Source organism: Heterocephalus glaber, unplaced genomic scaffold (assembly GCF_053883595.1).
Source record: "Heterocephalus glaber isolate CG9 unplaced genomic scaffold, H.glaber_assembly_v1.0 deba00001561, whole genome shotgun sequence".
Lineage (NCBI taxonomy): Eukaryota > Metazoa > Chordata > Mammalia > Rodentia > Bathyergidae > Heterocephalus > Heterocephalus glaber.
In genome coordinates, this window is record NW_028258349.1 from 12,390,193 (window position 1) to 12,404,504 (window position 14,312).

General features: G+C 53.2%; 1 protein-coding gene across 1 annotated transcript; it reads left to right on the forward strand.

Moving 5' to 3' along the window:
* The first annotated feature begins 440 nt into the window (after positions 1-440).
* Positions 441-8,088, forward strand: Lrfn3 (leucine rich repeat and fibronectin type III domain containing 3). The gene is made up of 3 exons (XM_004858955.4): positions 441-1,547; positions 3,231-4,661; positions 7,468-8,088. The coding sequence occupies exons 2-3, from the start codon at positions 3,247-3,249 to the stop codon at positions 7,931-7,933; spliced, it is 1,881 nt and encodes a 626-aa protein (XP_004859012.1). The 5' UTR covers positions 441-1,547; positions 3,231-3,246; the 3' UTR covers positions 7,934-8,088.
* The last annotated feature ends 6,224 nt before the right edge of the window (positions 8,089-14,312 follow it).

A 14,312-nucleotide genomic window follows, 5' to 3' on the forward strand; every position in this document is an offset into this window, starting at 1 on the left:
TGTGTGCGTGTGCGAGTTCGTGTGTGTGCACATGTCTGTTTCTGGCTTGTCTTTGCCTTCTGTCTCTCCCTCTGAATCCATTACTGTCTGTATTTCCGTCTCTCCTTGTACATGTGTGTATTTCTATCCGTCTGTCTCTTGGTTTAAGCCTGCCCATCTTTTTGTCTCTGTCATCTCTGTGCTCTGTCAATCTGTCTCTTTGCCTCAGTACCTCTATATCCAAGGATTCTCGCTCCCAGAAGCGCCATAGCGATCCCATAGAAGGTGGGGCCAGGGGCGCGCCTTTGGGAGGGGGTGTGCCTACGCCTTTAAGCGCGGGCACGCGCGGGGCCTGCGCCTTTAAGCGCGGCCGCGTGCGCGGCCCTGGGTTCCCGGCGAGGAGGCCGCGGGAGCGCCCGGACCCGGCCCGCCTGCCCGGCCCCCGCCCGGCCCCCGCCCCGGCCCCGGCGGGGGAGGGGTCTCGGAGCGCGGCCCCTCCCCCCTGCGTCCCCGCCCGCGCGCGGGGCTCCCCCGGCCTGCGTGTCCCTGCCTGTCTGTCTGTCTGTCTGTCGGCGCCCAGGCCTCGCCCCACCCCGGTCCTGGGGCTGCCCCGCCGCCCCCTACCAACCGCAGCGGACCCCCTCCCTCTGGGCCAGCCCCCGCCGCAGGCTAGGAGGCCAGCCGAGACGCTGTCGTCCCAGACCCGGGCCACCTGCACCTGACATCGGGGGCTTGCTCCCCGAGATTGGATTGGGAAATTCAGAAATCTGAGCCTGGGAACCTGATCTGGGGTCAACATCCGGAGATCGGCCTTGGAACCCTGACACCTGCACCCTGAAACCCTGTATCCTGGGCTGGAATCCCAGCATCGGTCCCTGGGACCCCAAAATTTGGAAACTAAATCCCATGATTTGGAGCACGGACCCCAAGATTTGGAGCCAGAACCCCAGGATTTGGAATCTAAACCCTCAAATGTGGAGCTGAACTCTGAATTCTGTGCCTGGCACCTTAAAATTTTGAACTGGATTCCCAAATCTATACCAGGAGCTTACCATTTGGGAACTGGACCTTGGAATATAAGCCTCAGATTCCAAGATCTGAACCTGGGGACTCCAAGGGGCCTGAACCTGATTTGGGCCCAGAAGTCCTTGCTGCAGACCTGAACACTGAAATCTGAGGTGAGACCTCCAACTCTTGACTCAGCATCCCAGTATCTGAACACAGAACCCCAAAATCGGATTCCAGGACAGGACGTAGGACTCAGACCCTAAACTTCCCATTTGGCAGTTTGCCATCCCAAGACTGGAGCTGGAAGACCCTGACCCTGAAAAACCAAAACTGGGTCTGGATCTCTAAAACTGGACCCAAAAGGTCCAATATTTGGAGGTTTGGGACCTGAGAATTGAAATCTGGAGACTTCATGGCCACAGATTTGAGTTGAGATACAGCATTCTCCTCACAGAAGTCTTGGGACAGAGATGGCATGACCATACGCCCACTCGAGAGCGCTGACTTCTGACCCCCTTGGAGCCTGAGGACTCTGCTCCCTGGGGTGGCTTCCAGCTCAGGTAAGACCACTGAGAGACCTCCACTGTGGGGAGGGACTTGGAAAGGTGGTTCTGTGGCTTCGAGTGGAGGTGAAGTAGGTGAGGGCCAGGTCCCCTTTGGCACTCGGGTTTTTCCCTAGAAAAAGACACTCTTCCATGAATCTGCCTCCGGCTCCTACTCTGTCTGCAACATTCTCTGGACACTTTCCCACCTCTGCCCCTCTCTGACCACCTCATCCCCAGTTGATGGTATCTCCAGGCCTCTGACGCCACTGCCCTTACCACTTCTCACCATCTGTCCTGTCTGACCATCTCCAGCTGCCTCTCTTGTCCACTGCTGCTCTTCCTGGTCCCCCTTCTCCACCTCTCTTCTGAATGACCATTTCTGTTCAACTTTCCTCTCTCTGATCATCTTTGACACCCCTGTCCACAGTTCCTCTCTCCAGCCACTTCTCCTATTGCTTCTCTCAGTGACCGTCTTTTCCACCTCTGTCCATGGTACTCCCTCATCATCTACTGGCTCTCTTACCCTCTGTCCACCCCTCTAAGACTGAGTCTATATCTGTCTCCAACCATGTTTGACATCTCTTTCTGCCACTTTTCTCCCCAGCTGCCCTGTCCATTTCTACTCTCTGGCTTCTTCTGTCTACCTTCCCTCTCTCTGACCATCTTTCACCATCTCTTTTGCCTACCGTCCCACCCCTAACCCTACTCTGTCTGTCTGTCTGTCTCTCTCCCTCTCTCTCTCTCTCTCTCCCTCCCTCCCTCCCTCCCTCTCCCTCCCTCCCTCCCTCCCTCTCTCTCTCTCTCAGAATCGAACCCAGGGCCTCATGCTGGGCAAGTACTCCACCACTGAGTTACATTCCCAGCCCTTTTTATCTTTTAAATTTTGACACAGGGTCCCACTAAACTGCCCAGCAGGCTGGCCTCAAACTTGTGATCCTCTTGCCTCTACCTCCCAAGTAGCTGGGATTACAGGCATGAACCACCATGCCCAGCTCTCTGTCTCTCGTATTCATTGATTTCTCTGATCATGTCTACCGCCTCTAGCTGCCTGTCTTCCCACTGATGACCTCTTCCCATACCCCTCATCCTGGCCATCTGTCCTGGTCTTCGGCTCACTGTGCTATATCTGTCCTTTCTCCTCTCTCTTTGATCGCCTGTCTGCCTTTTGACCATGCCTGACTGCTTCTCTCTCTGACCATCACTGATCAGCTCTCCTGGAGGAGCCACCTACGACCACCTCCCGTTTGTCCCCTCTCATCTTCTTGGCCACCCCAATCACTTCCTCTCTCTCTGCCCGCCTTCTTGACCATCTCTGACCATTCCCCTCTTGGGTCATATCTGGCCCCTTCTGACCATGCCTCCCACCTGATCACTGTGTCTCTCTTCAGCCACCTTAGACCATGTGTTTGGCCACCTCTGAAGCCCTCTAGCTCACCTTCTATTCGTCCTGACCAGCTCTCCTATTGGCTGCCCATCTCTCGTCATCTCCCTTCCTTCTGACCATCTTTGTTCCTTTTTGCTCCCTCTGTGTCTCTGAGTCTGACTGTCTCCTCTGGCTCTGGATCTACTACACCTCTCTCTGACCAGCTCTGCCACCCTCAGTTCACTGTGACCGTCTCTCCTCATCTCAGCCCACCCAAGCCCCTATGGGACCCCTCCCCGGCCTCGCCAGCCCTGACGCCTCCCCTTTCCCTGCAGGCCGCCCCCGCCCGCAATGGCCGTCTTCCCGTTGCTCCTTTGCCTGCTGCCACTGGCCCCTGCCTCGTCTCCACCCCAGCCAGCCACATCCAGCCCATGTCCCCGCCGCTGCCGCTGCCAGACCCAGTCACTACCCCTAAGTGTGCTGTGTCCAGGGGCAGGCCTCCTGTTTGTGCCACCCTCGTTGGATCGCCGTGCGGCCGAGCTGCGCCTGGCAGACAACTTCATTGCAGCCGTGCGCCGCCGTGACCTGGCCAACATGACGGGCCTGCTGCACCTCAGCCTGTCTCGGAACACCATCCGCCATGTGGCAGCTGGTGCCTTCGCTGACCTACGAGCCCTGCGTGCCCTGCACCTGGATGGCAACCGGCTGACCTCGCTGGGCGAGGGTCAGCTTCGTGGCCTGGTCAACTTGCGCCACCTCATCCTGAGCAACAACCAGCTGGCAGCCCTGGCAGCTGGTGCCCTGGACGACTGTGCCGAGACGCTTGAGGACCTCGATCTCTCCTACAACAATCTCGAGCAGTTGCCCTGGGAGGCCCTGGGCCGCCTGGGCAACGTCAATACGTTGGGCCTTGACCATAACTTGCTGGCTTCTGTGCCTGCTGGCGCCTTTTCCCGCCTGCACAAGCTGGCGAGGCTCGACATGACCTCCAACCGCCTGACGACTATCCCACCTGACCCCCTCTTCTCCCGCCTGCCACTGCTCGCCCGGCCCCGTGGCTCCCCTGCCTCCGCCCTGGTGCTGGCATTTGGCGGGAACCCTCTGCACTGTAACTGTGAGCTGGTGTGGCTGCGGCGCCTGGCCAGGGAGGACGACCTCGAGGCCTGCGCCTCGCCACCTGCCCTGGGGGGCCGCTACTTCTGGGCCGTGGGCGAGGAGGAGTTTGTGTGTGAGCCCCCTGTGGTGACCCACCGATCACCACCCCTGGCGGTACCTGCAGGTCGGCCAGCTGCCTTGCGCTGCCGTGCAGTAGGGGACCCAGAACCCCGAGTGCGTTGGGTGTCACCCCAGGGCCGGCTGTTGGGCAACTCGAGCCGTGCCCGTGCCTTCCCAAATGGGACTCTGGAGCTGCTGGTCACTGAACCCGGAGATGGTGGCATCTTTACCTGCATAGCGGCCAATGCAGCTGGCGAGGCTACAGCAGCTGTTGAGCTGACTGTGGGTCCCCCGCCACCTCCCCAGCTAGCCAATAGCACCAGCTGTGACCCCCCGCGGGACGGGGATCCTGATGCCCTCACTCCGCCCTCTGCTGCCTCTGCCTCTGCCAAGGTGGCTGACACCGTGCCCCCTACCGACCGTGGCGTCCAAGTGACTGAGCATGGGGCTACAACTGCTCTCGTCCAGTGGCCAGATCAGCAGCCTCTCCTAGGCATCCGCATGTACCAGATCCAGTACAACAGCTCAGCCGATGACATCCTCGTCTACAGGTGCAGGGGCCAGGCAGTGGGGCAGCTTGGGTGGGGGAGTGAGGTTCGGGAGAGCTGAGGGTACATCTACAGATACTCCACATGAAAGCCCAGCTGAGAAATGCTGCTGCAAGGCTGCAAAGGAAATCAAACCACAAAGGTAAAAGAAATTAGGCAGCAAGGATAACCAGAATCAGGCATAAAGGATAAAAGAAATCTGGCAGCAGTGGTAAAAAGAAAGCAGACAGTAAGGATAAAATAAACTAGTCAGCAAATGTTAAAATAAATCAGGCTACAGGGCTAAACAGTATCAAGCAATAATGATAAAAGAAATCAGGTTGCAGAAGTAAAAAAAGACAGCAAGGGTAAATGGTAGCAAACGAAAAGGAAATTAATTAGCAGGAGTAAAAAGTAATCAAGACATGGGCTGGGGATTTAGCTCAGTGGTTCTGGCGCCTGCCTCGCAAGCACAAGGTCTGGAGTTCGATCCCCGGTACCCGAAAAAAAAAAAAAGTAATCAAGACAAAAGAGTAAAAAGTTAATGGGGGAAAGGGAGTAAAAAACTTCAGTAGTAAAGGTAAAGAGAGAAGCTGAGTGTGGTGGCATATGCCTCTGTAATGCCAGCACTCTGGGAGGCTGAGGCAGGAGGGTTCTAGCCCAACCTGAGCAATTTAGTGATGTGGCGAGACCCTCTCTGAAAATAAAAACTAAAAAAAGGGCTGGGGATTTAGCACAGTACAAAAATCCTGCGTTCAATCTCCAGTAGGGAGAGGGAGGAGGCGGTGCAGAGAGAGAGAAGCCTGGTTTTCCACATGATGGTTTGACACAAGCCAGGCTGCAGGAAGAAAAAGAGATCAAGCAGGAAGGTACAGGCATGTCAGGAAAAATGAAATGAAATAGACCTATTACAAAGGAAAAGAGGTTAAATAGAGACTAGGCTTCGTATTCATGTAGTGTGAGCCCTACATGTTTGGAGTTCTAATATGGTGACATAAATTTTTTATTTGCTAAATCAAATCAAACAGGCTAGGTATGGTGATATGTACCTGCAATCTCTGCTACTCAGGAGGTTGAGGAAGGCAGAATGCAAGTTTGAGGACAGCCTGGGCAACTTAGCAAGACCCTGTCTCAAAATAAAACAAAAACCAAGTGCAAGCTCTACTTGCCATGTGAATAGAAATACCTAGTTTAGCCAGGTGTGGTAGCACACACCTGAATCCCTGAACTTGGAAGGCTGAGGCAGCAGGATTGCCACAAGTTTGAGGCCAGTGTGGGCTACATAGTGAGTTCAAGGCCAACCTGAGCTACATGGAGACTCTATCTCAAAAACAAAACAAAACAGATCCAGTTTGCCAGTCTTTGGGGGCTCCCTTCTCTCTTCCATGGTTGCAAACACAAAACCTAGAGTTCACATGCTCCATGGGGTGCATCAGTACCACTTCTGTCCCCAAGCCAGACAGCACTTGATATATCCGCTGTGAACACATATGGTCAGTAGTGGTAGCTGCTGACTTCTCTCAGCAGAGTTCAGCTTTGCATGGGCAGCTGTAGATGCCTTCCTGTCCTTGCTGCCAGGCTGGGCCAATGGTGCAGTCTCTGAGGCTTGAGTGCAAGCACTGGGCCTCCAAAGGGCTGGGGTCACAGCTTGGAAACCAGTACCTACACCCCCTTCCCTCTCCTGGGGCCACACTTCTTGAAGTTGTCATATGATTTTCTTTTCAGTCCCAATTCCACTGTTTTTCTCAGACAACACTACTCAGTAGATTCCAAGTCAGCCCTGAAAATCACACAATTCCTGGCCACCCTGGTGGAGGACAGGACAAATGCTCCTTTAGATGGTCACCCTACTACAAGCAATACCAGAGTTCCCTCTCATTAAAGCACTTTAGGAATAAAACAGATTGTAAAAGAAGTTAAACCTCCAACAGGGTACCTGTGACAAAAGAAAATACAGTAGAATTGAGTGGTAAGGATAAAAGGAAATGGGAAAGGTAAGAATAAATAGAAACCAGGCAACAGAGATAAAAGGGAATTAAGTGACAGAGCTGGAGAGAAATAAGGCAACAGGGAGAAAAAGAAATCAATGGTGATTCAGATGACAGGACTCCCTGGAAAAACACACTATATATGATAATAATAAAAAGGCAATGGGGCTAGTGGGAAATTTATTGGCAGGTTAGAAGGAAATCAGGCAGCAGGGGTATAGGGGAATCAGGTAGTTAGATTAAAAGATTAAAGAAAATTCTGGCTGTATACTAAAGGCAAATCAGGTAGCTGGAAAAAGGAAATTAGAGGCAAGAGAGAAGTCCGATGAGAACCACAGGAAAACTAGGTGAGGGTCTGGAGGGAGATAAGAAGGAAATTGTCCAGCAAGCTAAAAGGAAAGAGGTCAGGTGAGATGGAAATTAGTAGGGTTAGAGCAAAATTGGGCAGTGGAGAGATGTCTAACAGCAAGGCCAGAGGGAACCTGGGTAGCGGAGCAAGAGAGGAATTAGGCAGTTGGTTATAAATATATGCAATGGGAAGACCTCGGACGGTGGGCTGCAGAGAAATTGGGCATCGTGCCCAGAAGTGAATTTGGATGGCAGGCTGGGGTTGCAGGGGGAGTTAGAGTGAAACTGGTTATCAGTAGAGGGATAGCAAGCAGAGGGTGGATGAAGGGGTGTCAAACCAAAGGCAATTGGGGTGCTGGTTAGAGGGAACTCAGTGGACTAGAAATAAGATAGTAGGCTGGAGGGAATCTAGCCCCGCAGGACCTCTGCTTGGGGAAGAGCAGAGGGTGGGTGCTGAGCAGCCAGAGACCTGACCGACCTGCCTGCCTCTCCAGGATGATCCCGGCGGACAGCCGCTCCTTCCTGTTGACCGACCTGGCGTCTGGCCGTACCTACGATCTGTGCGTGCTCGCTGTGTATGAGGATGGCGCCACGGGGCTCACAGCCACGCGGCCCGTGGGCTGCGCCCGCTTCTCCACTGAGCCTGCGCTGCGGCCATGCGGTGCCCCGCACGCACCCTTCCTAGGCGGCACGATGATCATCGCGCTGGGCGGGGTCATCGTGGCTTCGGTGCTGGTCTTCATCTTCGTGCTGCTCATGCGCTACAAGGTGCATGGCGGGCAGCCCCCCGGCAAGGCCAAGGCCTCAGCACCTGTCAGCAGCGTTTGCTCCCAGACCAACGGCGCCCTGGGACCCATGCCCACTGCACCCGCCCTTGAGCCCACTGCACCCAGGGCCCAAACCGTGGTCCAGCTGGACTGCGAGCCCTGGGGGCCCAGCCACGAACCCGCGGGACCCTAGCCGGGTGCCCACCTCTATGGCTCTTCTGGCCCCAGGGATAACAGGACACCTGGCGGGACCTGCCCTCAGACTCACCAAATCGCTCACGGTTTTTAAAACTGATGGGGAGGGTGTCGGGGGCACTGGGGCACAACAAGAAAGTCCTATTTTTCTAAGCTCGGGCCTGGGCCTTTGCCCTTGTCTCTGTCTGTGGGTCTTGGGGGACTCTTGCAAGGATCTGGAGCTGGAGAATTCTTCCTCTGGGAGAGATCCCCCAGTTCAGCTTGAGTCCCCTTGGGGCCGGGGCTGAGGGTGGTCATCCATTCAGTCAACAAATATTCCTGGAGTGGCCACCTGGGTGTGCCCTGTGCTCAAGGATGCTGCAGTGACCCAGACAGCTCTCAGGGAGCCTGAAGTCCAGTAGGAGACAGACATGTCTTCAGACAGTGAGACCAGGGATGTGGTGACCAGGAAAGCCTAGGGGATTGTGTAGCCCAAAAGAGATGCCTGGCTCAACCTGGATTGTGGTCAGGGAGGGCATCCCAGAAGAGGAGACATTGGGGTCTGAGAGAAATATCTGAAGGAGACAATTGGGTACAGAGCAAAAGGAGGGCTGTTCCAGGTGGGGAACACAGCATAAGGAAGGGTCTAGTCTGTGCCTGGCACTGGGGCTGCTGTGGTAGAAATGAGGCAGGAATGGTGAGCAAGCTGAGGAGCTCATATGGTGGCCTGATGTGTTGGGGAGTCATGGAGGATACTATGCAGCAGAGGGTAGGATCACATTTGGGCTTTAGGAAGATCCATCTAAAAGAAAGTGGACCAGAGAACGAGACTTGAAGCTGGGAGTCCAGGAGGAAGCCAGGGCAGGAATCTGAGTGGTGGGAAAACTAAGACCAGGGCAGAACGAGGGGGGAAAACGGAGTGGGCAGCATGGACATTCAGGAAGCTGAGTAGAGGGGTCGTGGAGCTGAGGGTCATGGATGAGGGGGGTGTCCAGGACAAGGCGTGGGCTCTGACCAGAGGAAGGGGGTGATAGGACTGCCCAAGACAGGACCAAGGAGGAAGGGCATGTCTGGGGAAGATGCTGTGGCTGGTATGGGACCCAGTGGATGTGGGGGCCCCAGAGGATGTCAAGGGGATGATTCCAGGAGGCCAGAGGACTCTTGGTCTGAGGCTGGAGTTGGGGACAGAAATAGGGCTTTGTAGGCAGAGATGGGAACTGAGACCACTTGGGGTGAGATGGGCTCCGAGAGGGGTCCCAACTCCCAATCACTACGACTTTTCCATACTTAAGAGAGAGAGAGAAAGAAAAACCTCAAATTCTATACAGGAGCATCAGGCAGTGGAACAGGGAAGAAAACCAAGCAATTCAAACCCAAGTAACTGTTGTGTCTGGTAATGTAAAGGTTACAGTAACCCCAGCAGAACATTGTTAGAGGCTCAGTAGGGTTAGATGCCACCTTCAGCTGATTTGAGAGTAGGAGGTAAGAAAGTATAGACAGGAAATGAGGCCTGGTGATTCTGTGGGCTGGATGATCTGGAACTTCCAGCCCTCACTCTGTGTTTGCCCTAGGTGCCCCCGAAGTTTGTAGGACCCACACTTGGCCTAGGAAATGGCAGCCCTCATTAGGGATCCAGGAAGGGGCTTAGCTAATGTGGAGGGGGGTTCACATTAGAAATGTGGAGGAAACTTGGGGCCTGTCGCCTGTCTGGAGTGATGCTGGTATGAACGGCATGGTGAAGAGAACTCATGACTGGACTGGCCAGTCTCATGACTTGGTGCACATGGCTTTGTCCCGATGGGCCAACAAATCCTAGATTCTGCCACAATTTATGTGGCCTTGTAAATATTACTCTGTTAGCCTGTGAGAACAACCTGAGTCCAAGGGACCTGGTCTGACTTCCCAATCCCCCAGCAGCATCATGAGTCCTTGCTCTTGTTGATTACTTTTGGGTGGCAGAGGTCAGGTGAGGTCATCAGTGAGAGGGAGGGCTTAAAGTCTTTTGTGGGACTGGGGCCGGGAGAATGGGCCTAGGGTTCGCTAGAAAATACCAGTTGTTGCCTGGAGGGGGAGTCAGAGCGCACTTCCTAAACCCTCGATTTTTTAAAAATAGCAATCCTGTGTGCCTACTGTGTGTGATGCCCTGGGGCCTGAACGCTGAACAAATACAGGTATAGGTCCTGCTGTCACATATCTCAGCATGTGGTGGGGACACAAATGTTAAATAGTCACAAGCAAGGGTAAAGCATCTGTGTTAACAAAGCGGACCATGCCAGAGAGATGTGGAACTGTGAGACCCTATGGTCAGGGAACCTGTCCCATGAAAGGAAGTTAAGGAAGGCTTCCTGGAGGAGGTGAGGCCTCAGATGAATCCCAGAGGATGCTCAGGTTGCATTAAGTAGCAAAGGTGGAAAGGGCATTCCATGCTCACGGAACAGCATGGTGTATAAAAGGAAGTAAAGGAGGCCAGGGCTGGAGGTGGCGTGAGGGAAGGGATGTGACATTGTATTGAGACTGAGGAGTGGGAAGGGACCCTGAAGGCTGCTGGGAGGAGTCTATTTCATTCTAAGTGGTACGAGAAGCCATTGGAGGGTTTTGAGCTATAAGGAGAGTAGGGTTCCTTGATCTCATGGAAGCTCCAGTGGTAGCTCTATTTGTGTGTGGAGTTTAAAGGTAGGAGGATATTGCAATGGTCCAGACAGAGGGTGACCTGGACCAGGTAGGCCCTAAAGTGAATGAACCGAAGGGAGATTTGAGATTATCTTGCCACAGGCCTCCATCCCTTAACAAAAGCTGTAGGACCATGGTCTCTGATATCCATGAGTCCATCTGTGAGTGGGGCAGCTGACTTCTCTGTAACATGGGAATGAAGGTCCTTTCCGAGGTCCACTAGGCAGACAGTGGATAAAGGCTGAAAAGCAGAGGCTGGGGCTGGTCAGGGCGATGTGGACACAGGAAATGCAGGACCTGAAATGGGGATTCACTGAGAAGGGTAGTTTACTATAATTTGGAAGCAGAAGGCCAGGTATGGTGGCACATGCCTGTAATCCCAGCACTCTGGGAGGTAATGACTTAGTGAGATCCTGTCTCAAAATTTTAAAATATATATATATTTTAAGGACTTGAGATGTAGCTCCATGCAAAGGCCCTGGATTCAAATCCCCTGTACTGAAAAAAGAACAAAACAAGTTTGAAAGCAAGGAAGGTGGAAAGAAGGATGTGGGGCAGGCTGGTTCTTCTAGCATGAGTTCTATGCTCCTCACAGGATGCCAGAGCATCCCTTAATCCTGTGCAGAAGCCAATGAGCACATGTGTCTAGGATTTAAAGTTAAAATTCAGCTGAGTCCACCATTTTCCTGAGCTCACGGAATGTTACTTCTGTCCATTCCCTACCTGGCTTTGGAAAGCAACCTGCACAATCTAGAGCCCAAACCCAAGCTACTGCAACATTTTCTTGAAGTGACTGTAGTCCTGATACCCAGCTTCTCCCTTGTCTGTGTGCTGCCACATCCAACACATGTGTCTTGGTGTGGCTCAGTCTGGTAGCAGCCTGGGCATCTGGAGATATCCATGATCCTTTGCAAGGCCTCTACTAGGGCCAAGCTTTCAGCTGTCTCCATAGGCTCATATGTGGCAGAATGAGATAACAGGATGCTCTCAAAGTTGATGATTCTCTCCTGGATTGAACCTGATGGCTCTTGCCTGTGGTTCCTCAATGGTATCTGTGCCTTCACATACTTCCCAAAAGCAAGGATAGACTTTGATGCCTGGCTTCTCTATAGTGATTCTGGGGACATAGTGGTGACCAAGCAGCCCAGACCCTGCCTTCACAGGGTGGAACAGGATGGCAGCCAGAGTTGTCAGGGATGGGATAGGAAAGTATAGCCAAGAACTGATTGGAGTCTGTTTTCACAGAAGTCCAGGGGACTTTGGCAGCCAGGGGGGGAGTCTCAACTGAGCCTGGGAGATGGGGAGAGTTGAAGATTTCCAGAAAACAGGGCTTGCTTTATAGCAGTCAACCTCCTGAGTCACCCAGCAGCCCACATTTGCAATTACCCTGCTGCCACCTTCTTGAAATTCTTAATGAGATTTGAATAAGCTCCCCCCGCCTCTATTTTCACTTTGCACTTGGCCCTGCAAATTATGTACCCATTCCTGCCTAAAGGAAAGTACACTTACATATACAAAGAAGCAGGGCACAGTGGTGTATGCCTGTAATCCCAGCACTCTGGGTGGCCGAGGCAGGAAGATTGCAAGTTCAAGCCCAGCCTAGGCAATTTAGCCACTTAGTGAGGCGCTGTCTCAAAATTTTAAAAGGCTGGGTTCAATCCCCAATACCGGGGAAATATATATACACAAAGAGAACCAGGGGCAGAGGAAGCGTCTAAGAAAGGGAGAAAGAGGAGTGTCTATTGAACTGGTTGGAGTTTGGTGGTAGAAGAGGCATAGTGACAGGTAAACTCAAGTGGTGGGTGGAAGTCAGCTACCAGGCTGAGAAGCTCCAACCCCAGGGCCAGGAAGGGTGATAAACAGTGGAGGGACAGCATCAGGGTTGTGCTTTTAAAAATATCCATCCGGCTTCCTTTGAGGAGGGAGGATAGAAACAAGTGGCCAAGAACAAGATGGAGGCTCTGCTGCCTGTAGAGGAGCCTGGGAGTAGCCACGACCCTGGGAAAGGCTTGAGAAGGAGAGGTCAGTCTGAGCAAGTCTGAGGAGTATTGAGTGCTTGGGGACAGATACCTCAACACACCAGGACATTGGCTGGGGAGACCCCAAGGCCACAGGAGGCACCCTTGGAAATTTTCACTGTAGGGGGTGGGGAGGGAGCACAGAAGGGCAGATTACAGAATGTCACTGGTAAGTACTTGCAATTTTTCTTTTTATATGAGAATTTGCATGGCTAGACTAATGGAGCAGAATGCAACATTGGCAAGAATTTACAGAGTATAAAATGTGAGACTTCAAAGGACTTTATTCTGGATATATTCTGGCTTCAGCTCCGCGGAACCCCTGGGGCACACTTCCCTCCCTCCAGCCCTCGGGATACAACAGTAGTTCCCTGGGAATTTCCTCTTCAGCTTCTCTGTAAGTGCTATTCTGGCCCCAGGGCTGAGAACTGACCCCTTTCTTCCTCCTCTGCTCACCTCTTCCTATCCACCCTAATGCCTCAGTTTCCCTTGTCTACTGCCAAGCTCCACATTTTGGACCATGCTCAATGTCTTCTAAATCCAGACTGGGCTGACATTGGCTTCCTGGACTCCTCTTCTAGCAGCTCCTCTAGGGACGCACCGCCATACTGGCCTCAGCTTCTGTCCATTATAGAATCCCTGCTCAGCCTGCTGCAGGTCCCTTCCACCAACTCTTCCTCTCTTATCTAGCTCAGTCCTGATCTAGCTTGACCTCAGCCATCCAGGTTCCAACACTGGCCTCCTTCTAGGATTCCTGCCTCAGTCACCCTCTGATCCAAAATTTTCCTAAAGCCAAACCTGCCCCTCCTTTGCATGGAACCCTCTATGGCTCCCTTGTACTCCTGGAACCATCTGAGCTCCTCACCCTCATTCCCACACCCTCCTCCTTCCCCCAGCACCACTCCAGCACATATGTTGTTCTGCAATCCCAGGCTGGAAGGAAATTCTCACCACCCTCTGAAAGGCAGGGGACTTTTGTGTCTACCTTCATATTCCCTGTGCCCTCGCTTTCTCTGCTTGTGATGAAGAGCCAGAGAAAGACCTTAAGCAAGTGACAGGTAAAGCAATGGAGAGAAAGCTGGTTCCCTCTTGAATTTGCCCCTTTCCCCACTAAAGCCAATGGTTCTGGAAGAGAAGGGGTCTAGAGATGCAGGCTCCTAGGATCCGGAGAATATGATTAGAAATGGCACCTGGGATCTCTTCCTCTCCCTTTCTGAACACCCAGCCTTGCCCTCCCGTTCTGGGCCCTCCTCAGAGGGCAGCTCCATTGTTCTCCAGCTCGGCACCTTCTGGGAAGATGGACTGAAGTGGAGGCCACTGTCTTCCCTTGGGGAACTCTGTCCCCACATCTTCCACGCCACCAAATCCAGACACATGGTGTCCTCTCCCACCTCTGTCTCCAGTTACTTTCCTGATCCAAGAGTCTAGGCCCCCTCCCCACCTTCCCCAAACTAGGGAGTTCAAGTCCCCAGTCCATGGCTGGGGTGTAGCTCAGTAGTGGGGTACTTGTCTAGCACACAGGATGCCCTGAATTCTGTCCCAGCACAACAACAACAACGAAAAGTCTCCAGGCCTCCTGCCTCAGAGCTGCATCTCCGTTTCCTTCCTTCCTCGAAATCCAGCCCAGTCCTTCACTGGCCCCCAGAAGCTCAGGCCCAAAGTTTCTCCCTCATTGGCAGGCTCAGGACCTGCTTCTTTCTCCTTAGCATG

Coding starts and splice junctions, on each gene's coding strand:
- Lrfn3 (XM_004858955.4), top strand. CDS start 3,247: ATGGCCGTCTTCCCGTTGCTCCTTTGCCTGCTGCCACTGGCCCCTGCC. Junction 4,662..7,467: donor GATGACATCCTCGTCTACAG/GTGCAGGGGCCA, acceptor CTGCCTCTCCAG/GATGATCCCGGCGGACAGCC.